Here is a 25,653-nt window from a genome sequence, read left to right on the forward strand (position 1 = left end):
TTTTTATTACCAGTAAAAATAAATAGACAGCCAGACTACATAATATTAAAATATGTAAGATCACCTAAATTAAAGTTTATATACATTAATATATATGTATATGTATTTAATGAAGACTTGAGGACACTGGGATACTCGCTCAGGCGTTTGTGACAATGGAGTGATCCTCATCATAGGAAAATTCATGAGTGCATTCATGGAACCAATGCAACTCGCATGTTGTACAGACATGGTGCACTGAAATGCAGCTTTCAGCAAACCCATCAAAGTCAGAGTTGATTCTATTTACCAGGAAGCAGAAGTTAGGTACCCTTCAAACCCCGACTTTCTACAGCAATCAACTCCAATTAAATTAAAATGGCAAATACTTCAGTATTAGTATAGATGCTAAACTTAACTGGGGACCTCATTTGGCAGAGCTCAATATATAAGCTAGTGCAGCCTTTTGGCAAGTCAGACGAGCTGTTGGCATCACCTGGGATTTTAACCCAAGGGTTTTGCATTGTATTAATATAGCAATAAGACCCAGAATCTACTATGGAAGCATTGTGTAGTGGACAGCCCCACATAGGACTTCCCTTGTGCAAATGATCTATAGGATCCAAAGGATGGCTTGTATTAGAATAACCGGGGCATTTTGCACAACACCAATTGAGGCATTAGAAGTCTTGCTATCTGTAATATCGTTCCACTTATTGGTTAAAGGGAAAGCAGTACTTTCTTACTTAAGAATGAGAGACAATAGATAGTGGAAAGAGATGGAAGAACCTATTTCCCATTGGACAATAGCCAAAGTGGTGGAAAGTGAATTTTCAATATCACAATACCCCTCATGACCACTGAATAGAACACCCAGGCACCAAAGTTAGCTACTAACACCTTAAGACAGAGGATTGGGTACAAGGTCCAGTAGGAAAAAAAAGGAAAGATTCAACTGGTCTAACAGGTGCAGGAGTCCTTACTGAAAATTTAGGCATAGAACTAAACTTCCCATTTGGCAAGGACTCGACAGTCTTTAGGCAGAAATATCTGCCACTTTGTCAGCAGTTACATGCCCTGAAGTCATTAGTTGTGAATTGGGAGGCAACACCATTTTTTAAGATAGTCAGTCTGCCCTTTAGGTCCTTGAAACACCTTTACATTGGTGAGAGAGTGCATACAGGCATTAGAGTCCCTCACGGGCTCAAAGAAACCTAAGTAAGTGTGGGTTTCTAGACATAAGGGAATAACTGGTAATAAGAAAGCAGACCAGCTCGCTAGAAGTGGGGCTGAGCACACTTCAATGGGACCAGAATCATTCCTAGGCATTTCTAAAAGGCATCAGTGTAAAGAAGTCCTTGATTGGACATGGAAGATAGCAGGCAAGGGGTGGAAGGAATGTACAGGGCTAAGACAGGCCAAGACACTAATAACTAAACTTTATACTTCTAGAACTAAGTGGCTGCTAGGCCTAAATAGAAATGAACTCCAATCACTAATAGGAGTTCTTACAGGTCATTGCAGGCTTAAAAGACATCTTTTAAGATTTACGAAGTAGTTGGTGATGAAAATGTTAAGACTTTTTTTAGTGTATAAATAAAAGTCATCGTATCATAAATCCACAACAGAACAAAAGTGAAGTAAGGACAATTAATACAGACAAAAATTATTCTTAAATTCAACATATACATTAACAGGTCAGTAGGTTGTAAGACTTGAAAAAAATAGTCATGCATAGCTGCTGAAATTTAAAACATTTAAGAATATCATTACCAATAACCAGGAAATAATGAGAGAGATAAACTGTCTATTGTTATGTACTGCATCTACCACCCTGAAGGAAATATGTAATAGTGCTATATATAACCATTCATACCATATATACAAAGAGAAAAAAAAAAGTAAAATAAAATAATTAAATGAAATTAATAAAATAATAATGATAAAAATGAATAAAATAAAATAAACAACTAATGATATAAATAAATGAAAAATAATTGACTAATTAAATTTGTTGGGCAATCTTTTAAAGTAAAATATATATAATGACAACTAAACTTTTGTTTTCAATATCTTTTATTAGCAAAAAACTAATATTTCAGGACTTCATGCTCTTCTTCAGAATTAGACACTCTGCAATTTATATTATATACACTAATATTTAGGGATCATATTAATCAATATTTTTTTTAAACAACATAATAAATTAATATTAATCTTTTAAAATATTAAGTATTTAAAATTAATTAAATATGTTTTAAACTGAAAGATAGGGGTGAAACCCAACAATGTAAGCATATTATGATGATTTATTACTTTTTAACTAATGAAAGATAATGAAAATGGAAGTATAGTAAATAATTAAGATAAAAAAGATTAAAATTAATTATCTTAGTCAGATTCATTCCTATATACAATATTTACATTTAGCCTCAGGAAGACCGAGCCAAGCATTGCCTAATATAGTAGATCTCCATGAGATCCCAACCATTCTATCTTATCTGCATCACTGATATTGAAAGCCAGTGGAGACTGAATAAGGACACTCAGAACTTGTCATTACATAATAACTGGTCAAATTATAAGAGAACAGGTTGACTTAAATATATGAATTCATTATATTTTTCAGACAATAAAATCAATCCATCCATGAAAACTATTTTAAAGGAAAAAAAGCAGTTTAAATAATAATCTTAAGTTGGGCTGAAATATTTATTGTAATAATTCATGCTCTCAGTTTTCATAAAATACATAATTATAGAGAATTTTGATCAATTAACACATAAAACACTAAATATAATGGATAAATAGGCTTACAGCATTATCATCCTGTTGATTAACCATCAGTAGACGTCCAGAAACATTGATAACAAAATTATTTCTTTGGGAACGGTTCATCCGTGATGGCTCTATTCTTAATGATGTTAGAGTAAGAGCAACAAAGCAAGCTGGATGAACGCATAAAGCCGACATGTCAATAGCTTGAATACAAGTTAATTCAACATTTTCTCCTTAAAAAAACATACAAAATCATTGGTGTTTACTTATGTTATGGATACATGTGGAAATTTTAAATCTTAGAAGTTAGATGAGATATACACCATGGTGATAAATAAAGAACTTTAATAAATGGTAAGAATAACTTGGCAAGAAAATGGAATGGTGCATGCCAGTAAGAGTATAAGATTCTCAATTATGCAAATAACACTACTGAACAGTAAAGAAGAGACACTTGATGAACATCTGTTGATCAGTAAGCTTAATACTCCAAGAGTTAAATACCACTATTCCACAATAGATCAATAAAGCAGTCAGCTTACTGAGGTTAAACAGCTTATAATAAGCAAATATACAGTTCTTATCTCTCTTTGATGGATAACAAGGTATGCATTACTATAAAAAAAAATTTCCTTCAAAACAAGGTTGAAAAACTTAGTCTCTGACATGCACACTTGAGAGCAGAATAGAAAGATATGAAAGGAAATTTCTTCCTATGATAACTGAAGGTACAGCTGGTAATAATTAGCAAAGTAACATATGCAAGTTCTAAGCCCAAATTGATAGACAAAATAATAAAAAAGCCACAAAGCTACAAGCAGAATAGAGTAGGTTGTGAAAGCAAAAGATGGAATTTTAAAGTATATTTAACTAGAAGGCTGAAAAGGCACTGAAGATTTGAAAATTCAATGTTTTGAACACAGTAAGAAAAGAAGCAAGATCATGGAGGGGGAAAAATAAGAGGGAAGGAAACTCAAAATTAACTTTATTGACATTCCTTATAGACATCATACAATAAAATAACCGCCAACTTTAATCAATAAATCTGTTAAAATAATTAATTACCTGAGTCTTTTTTATGTTTTTCCACCATATTGTAAATTGTGATATGGCCATCAGCACAAAATATTAGAATATTATCTTGTAAACAGTCAAGTAGTAGGAGCTGAGAATTAAGTTTCAATAAAGTCATATGTGAATTGCAAAGTCTAAAATGATCTGGATACAGTCTTAATTCATCTTGCTGATTAGGAATATTATAACATCCTGCAACTATATAATCATTCCACCAAAGAAGTCCACCAGTTACAAGCATATCTTTCTCCTGAGTTTCATTTCCAAAAAGTTTCCACTTATGAGTTAATAAAGAATAATGAGCTAATCCTGCATGGCCAGCAACAGCCAATTTATCTCCATCATGATTAATAGCAGTGTACTAAAAAAAGATTTATGATTAAATACTTTATCAATAGAAATTTCAGTTCAAGAAATATAGGCATTGTAAGAAGTGTGTGCTTAATCAAAAATGAATATTTTGTATAATAACTTTAAGTTTATTTTAACTGTATAGAAATACAAATCTTAGAAAAGTAAAACATTTTACCCGTATAGGCCAATTAGTTGCTGAATATGCTGAAGGAATTTGAACCACAATCCATTGTTTTGAATCAACCAGAGCGGAAGTACACGTAAGAGGAGAATCCCTACCACAATTTGATTTCCCCAAAGAATTGCAAACCTGAGACAGCCCAACACCAAGATTTACAAACAATTTATCTTCCCCTTGGAGGTAGAGATGGTTTTGATGACTCTAAAAGTTTATAAAGATAATATACAAAATTATTAAAAATGTGAAAGTGATAAAAATATTGACTAAAATCTATGCATAGAATTTAATTATAATTAGTATTACGATAATTTTTTTTATTATAAAGTAAAATAATGTAAAATGTTATATTGATGAGTCATAGTCACAGTTCTCATCAAAATTTCATATTGACTAAAGTCATAGCCATACTTTTTTGTAAAATGAATCTTTAAAATTATTCAAGTAGCACAAATTCAATGTCCTACATTTTGATATTTCTTCATTCAATTTTCAAGATTTACAAGTAAAATTTATTTTAACCTAAAATCAAACATTGATAAATAATGTATAAGATGCCTAGGTTAAAAGCAAGGCATGGATATTCAAAATGATAATGATATTCACTGTTTATTAATCATAGTATTAAAAATTTCAATTTAAATTTCTACTTTATTAAAAATTTAAAATACAATTAATTTTTTTAAAAAAGTTATCATTATTTACAATACAAATAGAAGATAAGCTAAACGTCAGATATAGACAACTTGAAAATGAATTATGAAGAAACTATTCATTGGTAGTAATCAAACAACTGTTCTATGTAAATGGAACTTGGACCATTTTCTTTTTATAAATCTTGGGTATTAACAGAATAGATAAGGAATAAAATTAATGAGCTAAGGGATTTGTGTGGATATAGACTTTCCATACTTATGTATAGCCAAATCTACAACAAATGGAATAAAGATCATTAGGGATAACTTTTTTTAAGTATAACAGAAGAAATGGATATTTTGCAAAGGACCATAACAAGAATTCATTGGGGAGATGATAGTTTTGTAGATATAAGTAAATTTATCTTAATATTATACATTATAATTTTGTGCTGTATCATTCTTTATGAATGGTTAATAACAGAATAAACATTTATCACTGAATTATTCTTTAAAATCAAATTTATGAATCCTTTTTTAATAAATTCGAACCTGATTACAAAAAACATAATGTTTGTACACTTAAATAAGATCCAACTATACCTACCATGCATGGATTTACAGTTAAGGCACTTTTGACAAAACTTAATTGAATGAGAGAATCTGGAGAATGTTCAATAAACTTGCTATTTCGTGGTCTTTTGATCATCCATAATTGATAACCTTCAGCAGACCATTCCTGTTTATAAAAATATAAATTAAAAAAAAAAATGTAAACACAAATGTATGTTCAATAAAAAGTAAAAATGTAGAAATCATTAATTAAATATTTAAAAATCTATAATTTTTTTTATGAAGTAAACTGAACAATAAGGATTAGTAAAAATTGTTAGAAGAACCCTATTTGATAAGTACACTAATAAGGGGAGGATAACCACATGAGATCATAGATTTCAATGAAACTTTTTTCGATACTAGGTCAAAAAATATTAGACAAATTTTCAACAGTTCTTGAAGCCAAGAAAAAAATATAAATATACTTTTTATAATTACCGCAGCACATATATTCAATGATTATCATATATCAATCAATACGTTTGTTTTTTATAAAGGATAAGAAAAAAGCAAACATTGTTAATCATATTGAATGAGTTTAAATGTATTACCAATTATAAAAACAAGAATATGCTTTCAGTAAAATAGGCCTAAAAAAAATTGTTCCAGAAAAAATCAAGTCAGATTTGTTTTCGGCGTCTTTTAAGACCTTTAAATATGCTTAGTAATACAATAGTAAAATAGTACAAAACATATCCATGCAAAAAAATTAGAATCAGGGATATAAAATAAAACCTTTAAGAAGTTTTTATTTATTTGAATTTACTTTTCCTTCATTATAAAGAAATAAAATCTAAACGATACTGAGATGGGTTGAAAGAATGTAAAATTCAGCTTTCCAACAGTTATAGTAACATTGGATTTGGATAATATGTTGAAGAATGTTTTTAGAAAATATGTCATTAGGAAAACATGAGTCAGATTAGTTTTTAATGTCCTCAGAAACTCTTAAATATAAATTTTCAATTAAATTAAAATATATTTTCCTGGTGGGTTCACAAAAAATATATTTGGGATATACCACTGATATGGGTACACAGTTGAAACAATTTGGACCAATCGATGTGAAATGGGTCGGTCTTGCATATCTTTTGGTTTTTAAGAAAATTTGTATTTAATACTTTTTAAGGACACTAAAAAGAACCTGAATCACAATACTGATAAATAAAATGGTTTTAATAAACATTTCTTCAGTTGACACTCTAACTTTACTCAAACGCGGTGCTATAGTGACAGTTTTTTTCTGCTAGTTTCATGTTTTTTTTTTCTTTCTCGTTTAGTTCTTATACAATTAATGCAATCAGGCGATGATTTGAACAATTCACCCAATTTTTCCCAGAAACTCCAACAATTTTCAGAAGATAAAATGGATGTAGACTAATATACAGCCAAATTGAATTAGAAGAAAAGAATTATTGAGCCAACCGATTCACCACAAATCCTGTCACCTGTTAAAAAAATGGGTAAATATTATCAAGAAATTACTCCTTTATTAAAAGTGTGGGTGGGCGATTCATTTAATCAGTTAACCGAAATTGACCTTTCATCCAATAAGCATATAAATGCAACACCAAGTACTAGTAATAACAGCAATAATAACCTGAATATTAAACCCAATCCCATAAAAATACCACCTATATTCTTACATAACACCACTACTTACAAACTCCTATTAAACGGTTTAAATGCATTATGTATCGGACCTTCCACAACTTAGTTAACTGGCAATAACACAAACATTTTACTATCAACAATAGAATTATGACTAAGTATTACAACAAAGAAAAAATAGAATATATATGTATACATAGTTGACCGTAAAAAATTTAAATATAAGAAGATGGTCAGGGTTGTAGTCAAAAAAAGAACAAATATCGACCATGAAGACAATCTTCTTATATTTAAAAAATAGAATACCACACATTTTCTACAGATAAAAATAAATATTTAAATGTAGTTATCAGAAAGATTCCCTATAGTATTACGGAAGAGGAATTAAAGGCTCAGTTACAATCACAACAATTCAAAGTTGTTTATGTATCAAGAATACTGAACAAAGATAGAAAACCTACTTCTTTATGTTTAATATCTATTAAAAATACTGAAAAGTCTAAAGATATTTTTAAAGTTAACAATTTATTTTCCACTATAATTACTGCAGGACTTAAATACAAAAACAATGATATGATTGATGATCACAAAAAAACTTATTTTTATTTAGAATCGAGGTGTGTTAAGTGTTAAAATTTACAGATAAGCCTTTTTGTGTAAAATGGTGAACTTGCGCATGCTGCTAACTACAAGGGTTGTAAATATTACCAAAAAATAAAATAAACTCATTTCCAGAGCCAAGTACTCATACAACTAAGAATAATTCCAACAGGCCGGATACAAGAATTACTTCAAAATTTTCATAAGCTGATGCTACTCGCCCAATATTAAAACAAAAAGAACAAAAACCTCAGTCCACAATCAATCAAGACAACGAAATAAATGATGAAAATTTATTTTCTTCTAATACAAAAATGATTATCAAAGCTATCATATTAAAAAACTATTAAAAATTTTGAACTGGAATACTCATGGCTTATCTCCTCAAAGAAATAAATTTAAAACTTTCCTTAAATCAAACTTTGTCGATATAGCCTGCGTAACTGAGACAAATTAATCCCAAACATCAAATTGAAAATCCTAGGTAACAATATCTTACATATTGTCAGAGATTGTTCGACTCTATCTGGTGGTTAAGGCTTAATAATTAAAACAATATTAGCTTCACTGAAAATATTATTTCCAAAATAGTTAACATTGAGGTTGTTTTGGTTCTTCTACACTCTTCATCCTCTACCATCGTCACGGCAGTTTATAAACCTCCAAATAAAAAATTATTTCAAGACAAAATTTTAAAACTGTAACCACCAGAGAACTGTATATTAAAAAAAGTTGAACTTAAAGTAATTGACAAGCCTGGTAAGAATGCTAAACTAATCAACAGCTATAGACCCATCACTTTGTTACCCGTTCTTGGAAAATTGCTGGAATCTGTTATAAAAAACATCTTTCTTTTTTTTTTCAATGCATCGAGATTATTCCAGATTTTCAATTGGTTTTCAATATAGCCATTCCACTTCTCGCCAACTGGCAAAATTATCAGATTTTATGATAAACGGATTCGAATTGAAGAAGCACACCCTGGTAACTTTCTTGGACTTCCAACAAGCAATCGATAAGGTCTGGCATCACGGTCTCCTATATAAGTTAAAGCAGGTGGACACTTCAAAGTACTTATACGACATTCTGAGCTCATTCCTCAACAGCAGAACATTTTCTGTTAGAATAAATTACACAAATTCTACCCTCAGACAAATCCATGGCGGTACTCCACAAGGTTCAGTCCTTTCTCCCATTCTGTTCAACAACTATGTTCAATGTACTTAAAAAGTTTTTACTCTCATGCGCCCACCAGATCCACCAGAATTAATTCTCAAAGATGAAAATATAAAATGGAATCCTGCCAGTAAAACAGTAAGATACCTCGGAATTCACCTTGATCACTGCCATACCGATTAAGGCACCACCATATCAACAACATACCTACCCAAGGTTAGCAATGCTATTTCCTATCCTAAATAGAAAATCCAAATTAAGACCATAAACAGCTATTCTTACTTTTAAAACAGTTCTAAGGCCACAGCTGATGTATGGCTGTGAAGTCTGGGGAGTGGCATCCTTTAAGAAAAATAAAAAATTACAATCTTTTCAAAATAAATTTGTAAGAATTGCAGTGGATGCTCCTTTGTTTGTAAGAAACAGCCAATTGCATTGGGAATTACCAATAGAGACAATAGAGGATTACATCAAAAAAAGGTTCATGAAGTTTCCCATAACTCCCAGTTACCTGCAGTTAAAGGAACAGTGACCTACAACTAGGGGAACCCAACCACAACCTGAAGACTGAAGCCAAGGCTGCTGCAAGACATCCTGTTATAAGTTCTGTATTTATCAGTTCTGTTATTGTCACTCTAAAATTTGATTTTATCTTAATTTTTTTTTTTTTCTCTTCATCTTTTTCTTGAACTCACTTTCTTTTTTTTTTTCATTAGAAGTCAATGATTTATTTTGTTAAATCCATAAATGTCATTGTTTTTGTTTACTTTCATCTTTTAATAAGAATTATTATTTTAATCTATTTATTTTATCTTATTTTTTTATTTATAACATTGTATATAGTTAGGAGTGTCTTTTGTATGACTATACCCCCCTCCATAATTAATTGTTAAAAAAAATTTACCTCTTACATTACCCATGTAAGGCCCACCAGGCCGATCTAGCATTAAATAAATTAACATTTTTTCCTTACTCGGTCCAGCCTTCAATATCTTTTTTAAAATCACAGAAACTGCGAATTCAAAACTCCAATATGACTTCACAAACCTCACAAGCAGTTTAGGACTATCTGAACTTCACAAAAAAGTGCAAACCAGATTTATCCAAAAAAATTATAACCGGAAATATAAAATAAAACATAAAAGAATTTATTTTTATTTGAAACTACTTTTTCTGCATTATAAAGGAATAAAAAATAAATTATATTTATATGGGTTGAAAGAATGGAAATTAAGCTTTCCATCAGTTATAGTAGTATAATTGGATTTAGATATAATTGTGAAGAGTTTTTGTTTATGAATGCAAGACATAGGCAGAAAAAAATATCCTCCAAAAATTTATAATTTTGGATTTACATAAAAATTTATATTTAAGGGTCTTGAAATATGCTGAAAACTAATCTGACTTGATGTTCAATTAAAAAAACTTGTTTTTGTCTACTTTACTAGTAGTGTGTTTTAGTGTTTGTAATTTTTAATATATTTAAGCTCATTTAAAATAATGAAAAAAAAAAGATGAAATGAAATATATAATTAACAATGTTTTGTTCTGATACTTTATACAAAAAAGAAATAAATAAAAATTGATTAGCACTTAATATCCATTGAATATATGTAGAGCAAAAGGTGAAATAATAAACAAATTTCTAAAATTATATAATTTTTTTTTCCTCAGCTCCTAGGGTGCATTGGCAAGAATCCTCAGATACATGTCTAATATTTTTCAACCTAGTATCACTAAAATAAGGTTCATTGAAATCAGTGATCCCACTAGGGTAGCTTCCCCTTATGAGTGTATTTTGAGAAGTTTTAGAGTTTTTTGAAATGTGTTTATAATTTATAAAACAATCATTAAGGTAAGTATACCATTCCATATATATTAAGTGGATTACTGAGAGCCAAATCTGCATTGAGGCCATAATCCCAAGATAATGAGCACATCAAAAGAGCTCCAAATGTACTCCATAATGATAAACCACCAGTAGACCATGCTACTGCTAAGGCACAAGCATCAGGACTCCACCGCATACAATTTACAGCTCCAATTGGCCCAGGATAAACCTGCCCGGGTATGATCAGTTTATGAGAAACAATAAGTGCTCCTGTTGTTTCATCAACACTGTAAACTACACATTGAGAGCTAAAAAAGTATGAAAAAAACCAGTAATGTAAATGGAAAGTATTACAAATATTATGTATATTTCAAATAAAATTTATCAATAGAATAGAGTATGAAGAAGTTGAAATAAACATTATATAAACTTTTAAACATTTACTTTCTTCTTCCAAAAGTAATAAGTCTAAATTTATGGTTGACACATGAACATGTTCCATCATCAATATTTGGAGCCCAAATTCCTTGCATTTGCTGAAAAAAAAAAAAATAATAATAATAATTCTATAGCTTAAATATACATATAAATACATATACATATATAAATAAACATTATTTTCATAGTTAAGATTTTTTATTATAGATGACAACAAAGAACATGAAATCAATTAAGTATTACAGAATTGTTTTAGCTTTGAGATTGCTATTTTACTATTTTTTTTATATTGGACTTTAGTTTAAAACATGTTTTATTTTAAAATTTATTTAGTAAAATAAAACAAATTTGAACTATTAGTTAACTAAAATATTTACATCATTGTATATCTATACATAAATGTTGTGAGTTTATATGGACTTCCTCTGAGAGACAACACTAACCCCAAGAAAGTGTTCAGTCTACAGTGAGTTTTCTTGTTTCTTAGTTCTATCCTCATACACTGACCCATATATCTCGAAACCTCACCAGCTCTTTGCCCTCTAGCAGAGACTGTAGATGGTATCATCGATATCTCACTACCTCATCGCCCAACTGAAGTGAAGCAGAAAGCAAATTTAAATGTGCATATCCATCTGATACTCACAATATTGATCGATCAATTTAGGTAACCTAGGTAGGAATAGGGTTACCTACTTAAAAGAGGATGATTTATTAACTTTTCATCTTATTCACATCCGATTTTTTATCTTTCCTTTGTTCATATATTCTGTTTCTTTTGTTGTTCCTTTCATTACTTATAAAATACATTTTTTTGTTTTCAGCTGGAAGGGTTATTTTACTTTTTTGTCTGCCTTTTATTTTAGTGTTCATTTATTTCTTTTTCGAGATAAACCATATACTATTATTTTATATAAATATTTTTCTTTTGTACTGCGTAAATGTGTTTCGGGTTATTGTCCACTAACTCATTTTAAATGATTTGAAATAAAAACGCCTCACCATAGAATCAGCTCTGGGGAAGAGATGGCTCTGTTATCAATTGCAAAAAGGCCCCTCACCCCAACAAGAATATTTCCAAACAGGGTTGGTACTTTTTATTTTAAATTTCTCTAGCAAGCCAGACAATGATGAAATTGATAAACCTCATAAGTAGCTGTAGAAGATTTTGAAATTTTTTTTTTTTTTGTATAATTTTTATTTTGTACATCTTAAGAAAAAGGCTCCAAGCTAGCTACTAAAATAACTGACTTCTGCAAACTTTTATCTGGTAAAAAGTTAGTTGACAAATAATATATTCAATAGGTACTAACAAAAAGAGAGATAAAATCAAATCAATGTGTTAAGAAAATTAACAATTTAAAAAATAAATTTTTTTGTTTTGTTATAGCATTAACTGTTTAGATATTTCACAGCATTAATTGTTAATAACAGGATAATACTTACATTAGGGTCAAACTTCAAAGAATATGCTGTAAGAAATGCAGAACGTCCATCATTCAATACTATAGAAAATCCACCAATAAGAGGAGAATAATCCATATCAATGACATAAGTATTTCGTTCAACAATCGGAATAGCTAAAACAAACAATAGATATCTTTTGAAAAAATACAAACCCTACAGGGAAAAAAGAAATGACAATAATGTTAGGGGTAATAATTAATCTTTGTAACTTTAAGTGAGGTAATTATACCATAATTAGTAAAAATACAAAACTGTTCTGACTCTCAACATATGTGATTTTTAAAGTCAGTTTTAACACATGATTAAGTTAGTATCAATCTTCTGATTTAAAAGTAATTATGGAGAAAATATACTCTTGGTAAAATATAATATTTTTCATGTTTTTTTTTATAAGAGTTTATTTTCCTTTAAACTATACAAGTTACCATCTACCAATGTAGACAATTGATTTGTGAATACTAATTTTTTTTTTTTTAAATATTTTCAACAATGATCAATTCCGCTAATAATAAAATATCAGGCCTGTAGAAAGAAACTATTAATTCATACTCTCTATGGCTAATTAAGTTGATGGTCATTCCTTTTCATCCCAAAGCTTCCTCCCATGTTTGTAATGCTTCTCCCAAGGCTCCTCTGTTTTCTACAATACTGAGAATATTATCGGCAAGTACTAAATTCTGGATATATACAGGATTCATTTTCCAATTTCCTACTTTCAGTTTTAGGCTCCTTAAGCCAGGTCTGAATGTTACCTATTCTTCCTAAAGCACATATTCTACTATTCATCTAAGTCTTCTTTCTAACATTCTTGAGTACAACTTCAGAGTTATGGATGATAGGGATATGGACCAATAATTTTCACACTTTACTGAAGAACTTTTCTAGTGGATCGGAATGATGATGTTATTTTCCCTTTCTGTAAGGATAGCTTTCTATTGGAATGTCTTGATGAAAATGTTTAGTAACCATCTTTGTACAAGGTATCCGCCACATTTCAATTGTGATTCCATCAACACCAGCTGCCTTGTTATCTTTGGCTTTCATCATGGCTGTTGTGGTCAACATATCATTAACAATTAATTCCGTACTATGAATAATTTTATCGGTTTTAGTTGTAAACATTTTGCGTTAGCTTGTTATTATTTATTCTACAGAGGTATAAATAATACCATTATTGTGTACATATGCCGGCTCAGGCGCTTTTATCTCTCTAGTTAGTATCTGTTGTTAACAGGCTAACCAATCCTAATGTTCTGATCCTTATGTCACGGCAGGAGGACGTTTTACTATCTTCCTCCATGAGGACAACAATTATCCCCATCACCCATGGTGATATAAAGAAATTTATATTTTATATCGCTAATGACACAATTAACATTTTTAATTTTACGAAGAGTTTTAATTTTATATTAAAAGCATGATTAAGTTCCTTTTTTATTTAATCTATACATATTTTGTTTTCCTTTCTTTTTCTAAGGTTTTTATTTTATCATGCTAAAGTATTCATCATACAATAATAACAAAATTCGACTCTACATTTCTTTATTTTAATTACCATTCATGGTTGGACTAGTAAATGTTCGTTTTGAACCCCTACCCACTGTAAAATGGCCATTTCAGGCACCTAATCCTCGATAAGATCATTCTCTTCAATAAGTTGTCCAAAGAGAACTTTATTTCCTTGTTCTTTTCCATTCACAAACTTCTAACTAATCTGGATCTTCTTTTTAATTAAAAAAAAAATTAAAAATACATCTAACTGGGTACTTAAGTTAAAGTTTTGAAAAAAAAAACCGCCTATTCTTTTAGAAATTAAATTTCTACAATAAGGAACTGTCTGGTACAATTTTTGATACTTTTTACCAGCTTTCCATCTTTCCCCCATAACTCCTTCACAGTACTCCAAAACTTCCTTATATCCTCAACATAGCTTGCTTTGAGTTCTTCACCAAATTCAGACCAACTTTCTCCTTAGCCATCTTCGCTTTTTGTTTTGCCTTTTTTCTTTGTAAATATTCATATCACCAGAGTTATTTGCCCGTAGTTATTTCCTATTTTTATTTATTATTTTATTTTTATACCAGATCGGCCTGGTGGGCCTTTCATGGTTGATATAACTTATATTATATATATTTTTTAACAGTTGATTATGAGGGGGTATAGTCATACAAATGACACCCCTAACTATATAAAATGTTAAAAAAAAAAGTAATAATAAAATAAATAGATAAGAATAATGCTTCTTAATAAAAGAGGAAAGTAAAATTAATAACAAAAAATAATGATATTGGTACACTTAAATAAAATAAACAATTGTCTTCTAATAGTAAAAAGAAACAAGTTAATTTGAAAAAGGGAAGAGAGAAAAAAAAAATAATAATAATGAATAAATAAAATGAACAATAATAATAAGTAAATAGAGGTAGTGTGACTATGAATTAATTTTATATTTATTAAAAATTTATAAAAGAATGTCCTGCAACAGTCTGGGCTTCAGTCTTTGGGTTGAGGTTGGGTTTCCCAGGTTGTAGATCACTGCTCCTTTAACTGTCGGCACCTGGGAGTGGAACTTCATGAACCGTTTTTTGATATAATCATCTATTGACTCCATTTGTAATTCACGATGCAATTGGCTATTTCTTATGAACCAAGGAACATTAACTACGATTCTTAGGACTTTATTTTGAAAAGATTGTAGTTTTTTCCTTTTCGTGAAGGATGCCACTCCCCAGACTTCACAGCCGTACATCAGCAGTGGCCTGAGGATTATTTTAAATATAAGAACAGTTGTTTATGGTTTTAGTTTGGAATTTCTGTTTAGGATAGGATATAGCATTGCTAACCTTACATAAGTTTGAGATAGTTTGATGTTGATATGGTGATTCCAGGTAAGGCGGCAGTCTAGGTAAATTCCCAGGTATCTTACTGTTTCACTGGCAGGATTCCATTTCACATTTTTACCTTTGATGATTAAATCCGGTGGATCTGGTGGGTGTCGAAGAGTAAAAACTTTTGAGTTGCATTTTTCAATATTCAAGCTAATCAACCATTTAGTAAAATATTGTTCTAAATCATTAAGGTGACTTTGCAAAGTGTTTCTAGCTATTATTATGTCATCATATTGAGAGAACACAGCTGTATCGAACATAGCTATGGAGGTGTGTGTGGACTGGACGATGTCTTGAAAGTAGAAGTTAAACAAAATAGGAGAAAGGACTGAACCTTGTGGAGTGCCGGCATTGATTTGTCTAAGGGTTGAATTTTTGTAATTAATTTTGATTGAAAATGTTCTACCATTGAGGAATGAGCTCAGACTATTGTATAGGTATTTTGGAGTGCCTGGTTTCTTTAGTTTATATAGGAGACCTCGATGCCAGACCTTATCGAAAGCTTGTTGGAAATTGAAGAACGCTACCAGGGTGTGTCTCTTTTTTTTGACTCCGCTAATTATAAATTCCGATAGTCTAGCCAGTTGGTGAGAAGTGGAATGACTGTATTGAAAACCGAATTGAAAATCAGGAATTATTTCGATGCTTTGAAAAAAGAATTAAGATGTTTTTTTATAACTGATTCCAGTAATTTTCCAAAAATGGGTAATAAACTGATAGGTCTATACCTGCTGATTTGTTTAGCGTTCTTACCAGGCTTGTGAATTACTATGAGTTCGGCTTTCTTCCATGTATCCGGAAAGTATCCAGTACGAAGGCAACTGTTGAAAATTGACGTGATAAAAACGACAGCTTTTCTGGTTAACATTTTGATTGCTAAGTTATTTCCTACATACTTTTTTCTTTTCTTTAACCTTGGCCTGGTTTTCTTCCAAAACCTTGTTCTTTTGAATGTAGAGTTGATTTTTTTCTTTCTAAATACTTTTTTTTTTGCAATACCTAAGACAGTTCTCTTGAATTTTTCACAAGTTAAATTAACTCACCACAGATCAAACGCATGCATACTCCTCCATATCCACTTCCCTCAGAGCTCACTCCATTTCACTTTCATATTCTTCTCTTTTATCCTGACTTTGTAGCTGTTTAGTGGTAATTCTCTCATATTTCTTACTATTCCTGGTCCTTGAAATCTTAATTTTAGACCCTAAAACTAGTAGGCAGTGGTCTGTGTTGACTTCTGCCCCACACATAACCTTTATATCCATGACCTCTTAAAATACTCTACAATATTTTTTGTTTTTGTTTGATATTTTTCTCTGGATTATTATTTTTTTTTTTAAATTATAATAGTTCATGGTTATATCATGTCAAATAATTAGGGATACATCTTGCACAAGACTCCCCCCCCCCTTATCAACTGTTAAAAAATAACTTACAAAATGATACAATAACCATGTATGGCCAACCAGAGCTGTTCTGGTAATAAAGAAATATAAAAAAAAATTCATGACCTCACTGAAGAAAGGTATGTATGCAAAATAATCTATAGTGTCTTGGGTTTCTTTCTTCAGCATTAAAAGTTATTTAGTGAATTCTTTTATGTGGAAAAAATTTTTTCCAATATTGAGCTCATTGTTCACACAGAAATTGAATCTTCAATCACCACTTTCATTGAACACTGGGTCACTTGAGAATCTACCAATTCCTTTATCTCCCAAATTTGGTTAGTTTTCTATTCTAGACTTTCAATTTCCATACACAATCACAAATTCATTTTTATTTCTTATTTCATCCAGATAGTGTTGCAAGGCATCATAGCCTGGAGTTTATAGGTTTCCAGTTAAGGACTTTCCTTTCCCCTTCTTGGTTAGAAATAATAGCCACATCATGTTTCGCTCTCATATTCAGATCAATACCAAAATATCGCATAGTAAATCTGTCATTTAACTGGGTGATACCTGAACCCATCTTTTTTGTTTCACTAATCCCCACAATTCCAATTGTACTTTTTCATGTCTTCAACTAGTTCAATCTCTTTTCCGTTGATTGTGCGAATGTTCTATAGAATTATAATCTAAATCTTAAATAGTCGTTGTCGTAACATAGTAAATTGGCCAAATCTCAGGCTGCTTGTTGTTCTATTAATCATTAATACTCTGTACAGGTGATTAACCCAGAGCCAAGGGCACTGTAACCTCGGGTGAACTGGGCCCTGAGGTTCCCAAGAGGTAGGATGAGCCAAGAGGATGGCTAGGAAAGGGTTGGTGATGAAGGTAAATCAGGTTAAAGACATGACCCCCTCCTCAAGAATAGTATGGAAAATTATGAGCACAAGTGAGAAGGGTTGCTAGGTTCCTGAAGTAGGTCACTGGGATCCCTTAAAATGTTAAACTCATTCAGAAAAGTAATAGGGATAGGTAAGGTGATAAAAAAATGTATACACACCTTTTGATGCTTGCTGATCCAAACAAAATGGAACACGGTTTAATTCCACACAATAGTCACGGTTCAATGTCAAATCCCACTTATATCTAAGTATTTGACATTGAGTAGTAGCTAACATTAGTTCATCTCTTATACAACTTATACTTGTAATTCCACAGCCTACAGAAACCTCTTTTGCCTAAATAAAAAATAAGTATATTTTTATTTTTTATTAAATTCAAAAATACGAAATAAATATTTAAATAAATTATATAGTAATAACATAATAGTAAACAATAATTATTCAAAGCAAAATATTGTAGGTACCAATAGTAATTAATGATATATAAATATATACATGTTTTTTGATAATAAAAAACCACATTGAGGCAATGTTTCTTAACTATTGTTCACATAGTCAGGGCCTACAAGAGGACAAAACGAACAGTTTTTTAGAAAAAAATAATTTTCATTACTAATAGTCCAAGATCCCATGGAAATAAAGGAAGTTATTTCACCCTGATTTTTTATTACTTTAATAAAAACTACAAATAGTTACTGGACAAAATTGATGATTCTACCAACCATAGCAAGGGAAATAAAAATTACAGCTATTTCAAAACATTAATTTTTCATTTGGAGCTTCATATCTTTAAAACTACAAAAAAAAAAAAAAAAAATCATTTAAAGTTGCTAAATTGCTAAATAGAGCTATTTACGTTTAATAGTTCCCAAGATACACTTTTTCTAATATTTAATATAATATATATGTTCAATATTCACAAATAATATATATCTATGTTAAATATAATGTTTATTCAGTTTAGAGAAGGAAAAAGTGGTTAAACAGCGGGGATTTAAACGAGGGAACAGTCGAAGAAAAGTTCAGTGAGGTGGAGGGTAGAAGTCAGAAGGATGGGAATCTAGTAGTACAGGATTGACAGAGAGTTTAAAATGTAGGTTTTTTTTAGGATACAGGAGGGGCACTAAGTTCTAATTACTTGGAATAGGAAAGACTTTCTGGAAAAGGTTTCAATTCAGCTGTAAATGCTATGTTCATTTTCAAACCTTTAAATACAAAGGGTAAAATGTATTTATAGTTGTACATTCAGAGTTCCGAAAACTAATATATTTATACTCTAATAAATAAATATGATTATATTAATATTTAAAACAACAAATGTGAATTTGTATCCATAAATTTGATTACAATTGTATTCCTATATTTGTACAAATAGCTGTAGGCAGAGCTTGGAATAGTAACAATATTAAGATTGTATGCTCGAGTATCAAATTATTTTAATTTTTTGGATTTAAAATATTTTCAGGTCCTTTATTGAGTTTTCAGAGTAGAAATTGAAATTGATATTGATATTAAGACCACTGAATGTCAGTTTACTAAGAATCAGTTAACATTTTGGATTTGTAAACATATTAAAGCCATTTCTTCAACCCTAGAATACCAATGTTGTTGATGGCTGATTTTAGTATACATTTGTAAAGTCGAAAAAAAAGACTATTTATAACTCTTACTGCGGTGTTTATTGTCGACTGTAGATTCAATATGAGCAGAAGATGGTTGGGTGTGGAGTCAGTAATGTCAAACATAAATAAGTAAAACTTATTTCATAACTAAGCTTTACTTATTTGTGTTGTCATTACTGAACATCTTCTCTTCATATTTAAAACTCTTCATTCAACAGTATCAATGTTATTTACAATGCCACAAAAAAATAAAATAAAAAAAATTAATTAATCAAGAAATTCACAACATGTATAAAATTTAAGCAATGATTAAAAGTAATTACAACACAAATGTCATACATCATTTTGGCATATTACGTAAAAGTTGTATATGATAATCTACAGCTGCATAACTTGAAACTACTCTAGCATAAAATAAATGAATTATTTAAAACAAAGAAGAAATTATATTGTGATTTCAGAGAAAAATAAAAGAATAAAAAAAGAATCAAAACTATATTGCATTTACTTAGGTATGTTTAATATGAATCTAGTATTTATAGGAAACCATTGTTTAAGAAATCCAAAATGTTAGAATAAACCAATAGTTAATCTTATAATGTATTGCATTTTCATTTTTTATACTTTAGAAAACATGTTAAATGACATTAATATGTTTAAAATATGAAACCTTAAAATGAGTTGATAAGCGAGATGACAATCTTAAATTTGATAGTATTTTCAATTTCCAGACCTCCAAAAACATATTTAAGAGAGGTCACTCTTAATATGTTTTAAAACAGAGAGATTTTAAAATTGATAGCATTATCAACTTCTACAGTTTATGAAAACATAATAATAATAAGGAGCAATATTTTCACAACATTTTATCCAAAGCACCTGATCCTAAATCCAAATGGAAAATTCTTAAGAACCTCTCCGTCGTAAGCACTAAATCCTGTTAATATTACCCAGTCGATCCGGATGAGCTTAACTCTTTATTGGCTGCTCCACTTCCTTCTACAACCTTATGCGATTTTTCATCTTATCACATCCCTGGAACCCAATATGATCCTAAAACATTTATTTCTTAAATGTTTTGCCAGATGACCTAATCTTAGCAGTCCTAGTCATCGAGTCCAGAAATAATGATTACGGCCCTGACCAAATTCCAGTAAAGATTATCAAATTTTGTCTCCCCATCATTCTTCCTGTCCTCCTGCACATTAAAACGTCTCCCTTCAAAATTTCATTTTTCCCAAAGCCTGGAAGAAAGTCTCGGTCCGATCATTAAACAAAGTACCTTCTCCTTCAGTTTCTGACTTCCGGCCAATATTCATCCTATCCAATTCATCCAAGCCATTTGAAAGATTGGTTCACTCCCAAATTAATAATTTTCTCAAGCAAAAAACTCTCCTTAACCCTTTCCGATCTGGTTTTCGATCCCAAAATTCCACACAATCCGTTTTATTGAAAATTTTCCAGGACCTCCAATCCTCCTTAGACAATCAAAAAATTTCTATACTAGTTCTTTTTTGATTTTTCGAAAACCTTTGACTCAGTTAACCAAAATATCCTCCACACCAAACTTCAAAACCTTTCCGTATCAGTGTCCTAAAGTGGTTCCCCTCCTTCTTGTCATATCAATCCCAAACAGTAATCATTTCGAACAAATGACCACCCTCTCCCCTTCTTCTGACACGAGGTGTTCCTCAGGGGACCTCACTTTCACCAACCCTTTTCTCAATTTACATTAACGATCTCCCTGATTCCATTCACCATTCACAATACCACTTATATGCTGACGATCTCCAAATCTACATATCCTTCCATCCTTCTAAGATGCTTGAGGCCATCCAAAGGCTACATGAAGAAATAAACAGCATTTATGCGTGGGCATTAAACGACTTGATATTGAATGCTGGAAAAACTAATACAATTCTTATTGGTTCTAAGCGTCTCTTTTATTCCCTCCCTAACTTTTCCTTAAATACCAATCGATTCACTTCTACCCCACAATAGAAAACCTTGGAGTCACCTTTGACCAACATCTCTCCTGGAATAATCATATTTCCCAGATCACTATGAGCTATGTATACAGCCATTATTGATTACTATAATAAATTGTAATTTTACCTAAAAGTTTTATGTTATTTCAAAATGAACACTGAAACTTTTTAAATGTATGGCAGACATTTAACCCTAATTTGTGAACAATATATTTATTCTTAGGGGACATTTATCCCAAAATAAACTTATTTTTCCATTCATTTCATTAATTCATTTAATAATGGACAAGCTAAAACACATGCTAATAAAATATATAAGCAAAAATTGCATTAACATACCAAATTAATATTAATACCTTTGACTGAAACACATGCTAATAAAATATTTAAACAAAAATGCATTAACATACCAAAATAATATTGATATTAGGAATGACTTGTTTTATAAATAATTCAGCACTATCTCTCCGAAGGTTAGGTTGTGGTGGGTCTATTTGTTCATATGCGCCTCTGTTGTTAGGGTCGCATACTACTTTGTATAACAATATAACACCTCCAGAAGTCTAAAACAATGAGTAAAATAGACTTTAAAAAATAATAGAATCTACTTAATGTTAAATACCACTACTGAAGCTATAATTATAAAACAAAGTAATTGAAAAAATCTTAGTTAAAAATTCAACATACAATTACTATCAAAGCACTGGAATCTGGTTTCCATTCGACCAGTTCGTTTATTCCTTGCTCGTCTAAAAGCTGCTGTTTTCTTCGATGTAATACTAAGAGTAAACATGGCTGTAAATAAAAAAATATATACGTCTGTAAATGTGTTAATAATTTAAGTAAAGACATCACAAACAATAATGTAGTTAACAAATAACATTTCACATTGGAAGAAGATAATTGACCATATGAAGTAGGTTGTAGGAAGGTAGTCTGGGTGGCGGTCAATAAAGGTATCAAAATAATCAAAGAAAACTATTTTATTGTTAACCAATGTTTCGCCCCGCTTTCCATAGCTTCGTCAGGGCTGTCAGACTGAAACAGAGATGTCAACTGTCAGCAGTTAAAAATTATTCAGTTGGTAGTTGACATCTCTGTTTCAATCTGACAGCCCTGACGAAGCCATGGAAAGTGGGGTACAACATTGGTTAACAATAAAATAGTTTTCTTTCACTATTTTGATACCTCTACTGACCACCACCCGTACTCTCTTCCTACAATAACATTTCACAAATAAATTAATATTCAAGTTGGAAATAAGTAATATTCATCTAAATTATTTAAAACTATAACTTTTATTTTATACTTTAAAATGACAGACTAGTAAAAATTTGAAGTTTGTAGAAAGAAATTATAAACAGTAAAATACATTGATTTTATTTATTATTTTAATATGAGTTATTTAGCAATTTTGATCACTTTGATCCCCTAAACAGTTACATTATGAACTGATATTCTCTAATTCAATACTGTTGTTCCATTCTTATGTGAAGAACTTCAGAATATAAAACAAGTCTAATATAACAACAAAAATAATAAAAAGAACCAATAATAGTTATAAGGCATCAAGAAAAATCTGAAATTCCAGTAAAGACACAAGAATATAACAATTGGACTATATTCAAGCTATATATAGGTTGTTCCCATGAGAATAGTTGTGCTCCCATCTTTTGATTTTGAGGTTGTTTTTGCACGACTCAAACTAATATTTAGTTGGCACCAATTTTTAATTGCTTTAGTTTTAAGTATAATTATCATTAGAAAATAGTTAAATGATCAACGGAATTTTTAATTAACCATGTTATGCTATGTTTATCGTTCTTTGTTAATTTAAAATTTTTTTTTCGGTGCTAAGCATTAATAGGCCTGCTGATGTAGTTTCCAAAAATGGAAGCTCATCTGGTAAGATGAGATAGATATTAAAATTACCAACTATCAACCAAATTCTGATAGTATGGAAGCAAAAGTTAGTTTACAAGATGTTAGTTGCGACAACAGCTGTCACTGTTACTATTACTGTCACTATCACCATCACCATGGAACCACTGCTTTTATTCCTCAGTATGATAAGTGGTTCTGAGGGATCCATTGCAATATTTATTTCTCTTGCATTTTTGTTTTCCAAACTAATTTTTGTTTTTTGTTTTTCTTTATGGTTGTAAAATACATTTTCATATACATAAATAAAAAGACACAGTAATAAATTAGTAATATTGAATGTATGATTTGTTACAAAATGTAGAGATATAATTGTGACTCAGTCCAACAAACGCACTTACATATTTTGGGTTAATCAAGCATAACTGTCAATAGGACATATGAAAGTATGAATTGGGTACAATTTTAAACAAGAATCTTAAAAATACCCAAATAAGAAGAATCTAACTAAGAAGAACTAAATAAGCTTGACAGGTATTGTCAATAAAAAATTATATTTAACAATACATCAGCTAATTACTGTAGTTAATTATAATATTTCCAACATAGTACTTTAAAGTACTGGTTAAAAACATAACTATTCATCTAATGTCAGTAAGACATAATGCATTCTTAAACATAAATTATGAAACAAACATATAACTGCCTTAGTTTAACTAAGCATCACTTCAAAGTATAATAAATAGTCACAAATATGAATTAAATTTACAATACCTTACAGTAATAAATAAGTAAACTGTCGTCAGTAAGAACCGCGAACAAAATTTTATCCCTATTACATACTAATTGACGTATTGAGCAATTTATAGTATTACTAATATTTAAAACTTTTGGCCACCCAACAGGAAAATACATATTTACAAGATATAAAGCTAGAAAATATTAAAATTGACAGGTAACATTGTTACTTAAATTATAACCTTCCCATGTTTTTTGTTTTGTTTTTCAATTCTTTTCAAATTACAACAATAACCTATAACAGAAGCAAAGCAGATAGGACCAACGAGGTATTTTAGAAAAAATACAGAACAAGTTACAATATCTTCGAAACGAAATGTTCAAGCATAACTGTTATAATTTGAATTTAAAATGGTGTCCTTTATGTTTTTTTTTTTGGTTGGCTCTACAGACCTCTTAGATCTTTGGCCCCTCGAATTAGCCTTCTCCACACCTGTCTATCTTGGGCTAATGCTTTCCAGTTTGCTGCATGCAGCTGAATCACATCTCTGATGATTCAGTCCATCCATCTGGTTTTGGCCTCCCATGCGGTCTCTTGCTAACTATAGTGGCATTTGTTGTTCTGTATAGGCTTACTGATGGATTTCTGCGAACAACATACCCTGCCCATCTTAACCTCCTTGCCTTCATATCACGAGATATTGACTGACCAGTCTCTGTAAGCAGTTCAATGTTAGTTCTCCTCCTCCACGTGTTAAGGCTCTAATACCAGATCGCTCCTATAATTGTACGGAGGACTTTCCGATGAAATCTCTTGATTCTGCTTTCTAGGGTAGCCGAATTAAACGCCAATGGTTTCTCCATATCTCTTCAAAGTTAGTTGTAGAAATCCACAAAAGCAGGTGTACATATAACGATAAACAGTGGAAGATAACAACCCTCCCTGGCTTGAATCTCCTGTCAAAGTTGGCATACGAGAGAGTGAGGTTAGTTGATTTTAGACGGCTTTCCACCCTGATAACCACTCCACAGAAGGCCCTCGGCAAGGCGTATTCAGTTATTTAGGAAGTAAGGAACGACCGCGCCAGGGGATGAGCCCTGGATACTGACGCAGGTAGACAGGGTTGAAGGTAGGGTAACAGTTCTAGTTGCCGAGATGATACGGACGGACTAGAACTGTGGAGAGACGGGATCAGATATACTGGTTGCCGAGATGAACCCGATGGACTAGAATACCGACCATCGACCCCTGGTACACATCTTTGGAGAGCGTAAGGGTGTGCCAATTTATGCTGCAAACAGGCTGCAACGATGGGCATATTTCCTGTCAGCCTTCAACTACACTGTCAAATGTGTTAGATCAGAAGAGAACTGTGCAGACTTTCTCTCCAGGACTGAGAACAGATGCACACAAGAGTCGGAAAATGAAGGGTTTGACGAAATATCTCACCTTCACTTTGTCCAAGAAAATTGCCCTTTCCGGCTAAACGCAAAGCTTATCAGACGTCAAACA

At 30.9% G+C, this 25,653-nt stretch overlaps 1 protein-coding gene across 1 annotated transcript in view; it reads right to left on the bottom strand.

Moving 5' to 3' along the window:
- Positions 1-24,394, bottom strand: part of Rich (Guanine nucleotide exchange factor subunit Rich) — a 63,923-nt gene extending 39,529 nt beyond the window's left edge. Inside the window, exons 1-11 of the mRNA XM_014428282.2 lie at positions 24,177-24,394; positions 22,209-22,316; positions 21,932-22,084; positions 18,070-18,247; positions 12,716-12,849; positions 11,276-11,367; positions 10,866-11,139; positions 5,606-5,737; positions 4,361-4,567; positions 3,823-4,192; positions 2,797-2,990 (exon numbers count right to left, since the gene is read on the bottom strand). Of these exons, the coding sequence (XP_014283768.1) occupies positions 2,797-2,990; positions 3,823-4,192; positions 4,361-4,567; positions 5,606-5,737; positions 10,866-11,139; positions 11,276-11,367; positions 12,716-12,849; positions 18,070-18,247; positions 21,932-22,084; positions 22,209-22,316; positions 24,177-24,317 (1,983 nt within the window). The 5' untranslated portion in view covers positions 24,318-24,394. The remainder of the gene's footprint in view (positions 1-2,796; positions 2,991-3,822; positions 4,193-4,360; positions 4,568-5,605; positions 5,738-10,865; positions 11,140-11,275; positions 11,368-12,715; positions 12,850-18,069; positions 18,248-21,931; positions 22,085-22,208; positions 22,317-24,176) is intronic.
- Between the last annotated feature and the right edge of the window lie 1,259 nt (positions 24,395-25,653).

This window comes from Halyomorpha halys, unplaced genomic scaffold (assembly GCF_000696795.3).
Source record: "Halyomorpha halys isolate HHAL.00 unplaced genomic scaffold, Hhal_1.1 Scaffold709.1, whole genome shotgun sequence".
Lineage (NCBI taxonomy): Eukaryota > Metazoa > Arthropoda > Insecta > Hemiptera > Pentatomidae > Halyomorpha > Halyomorpha halys.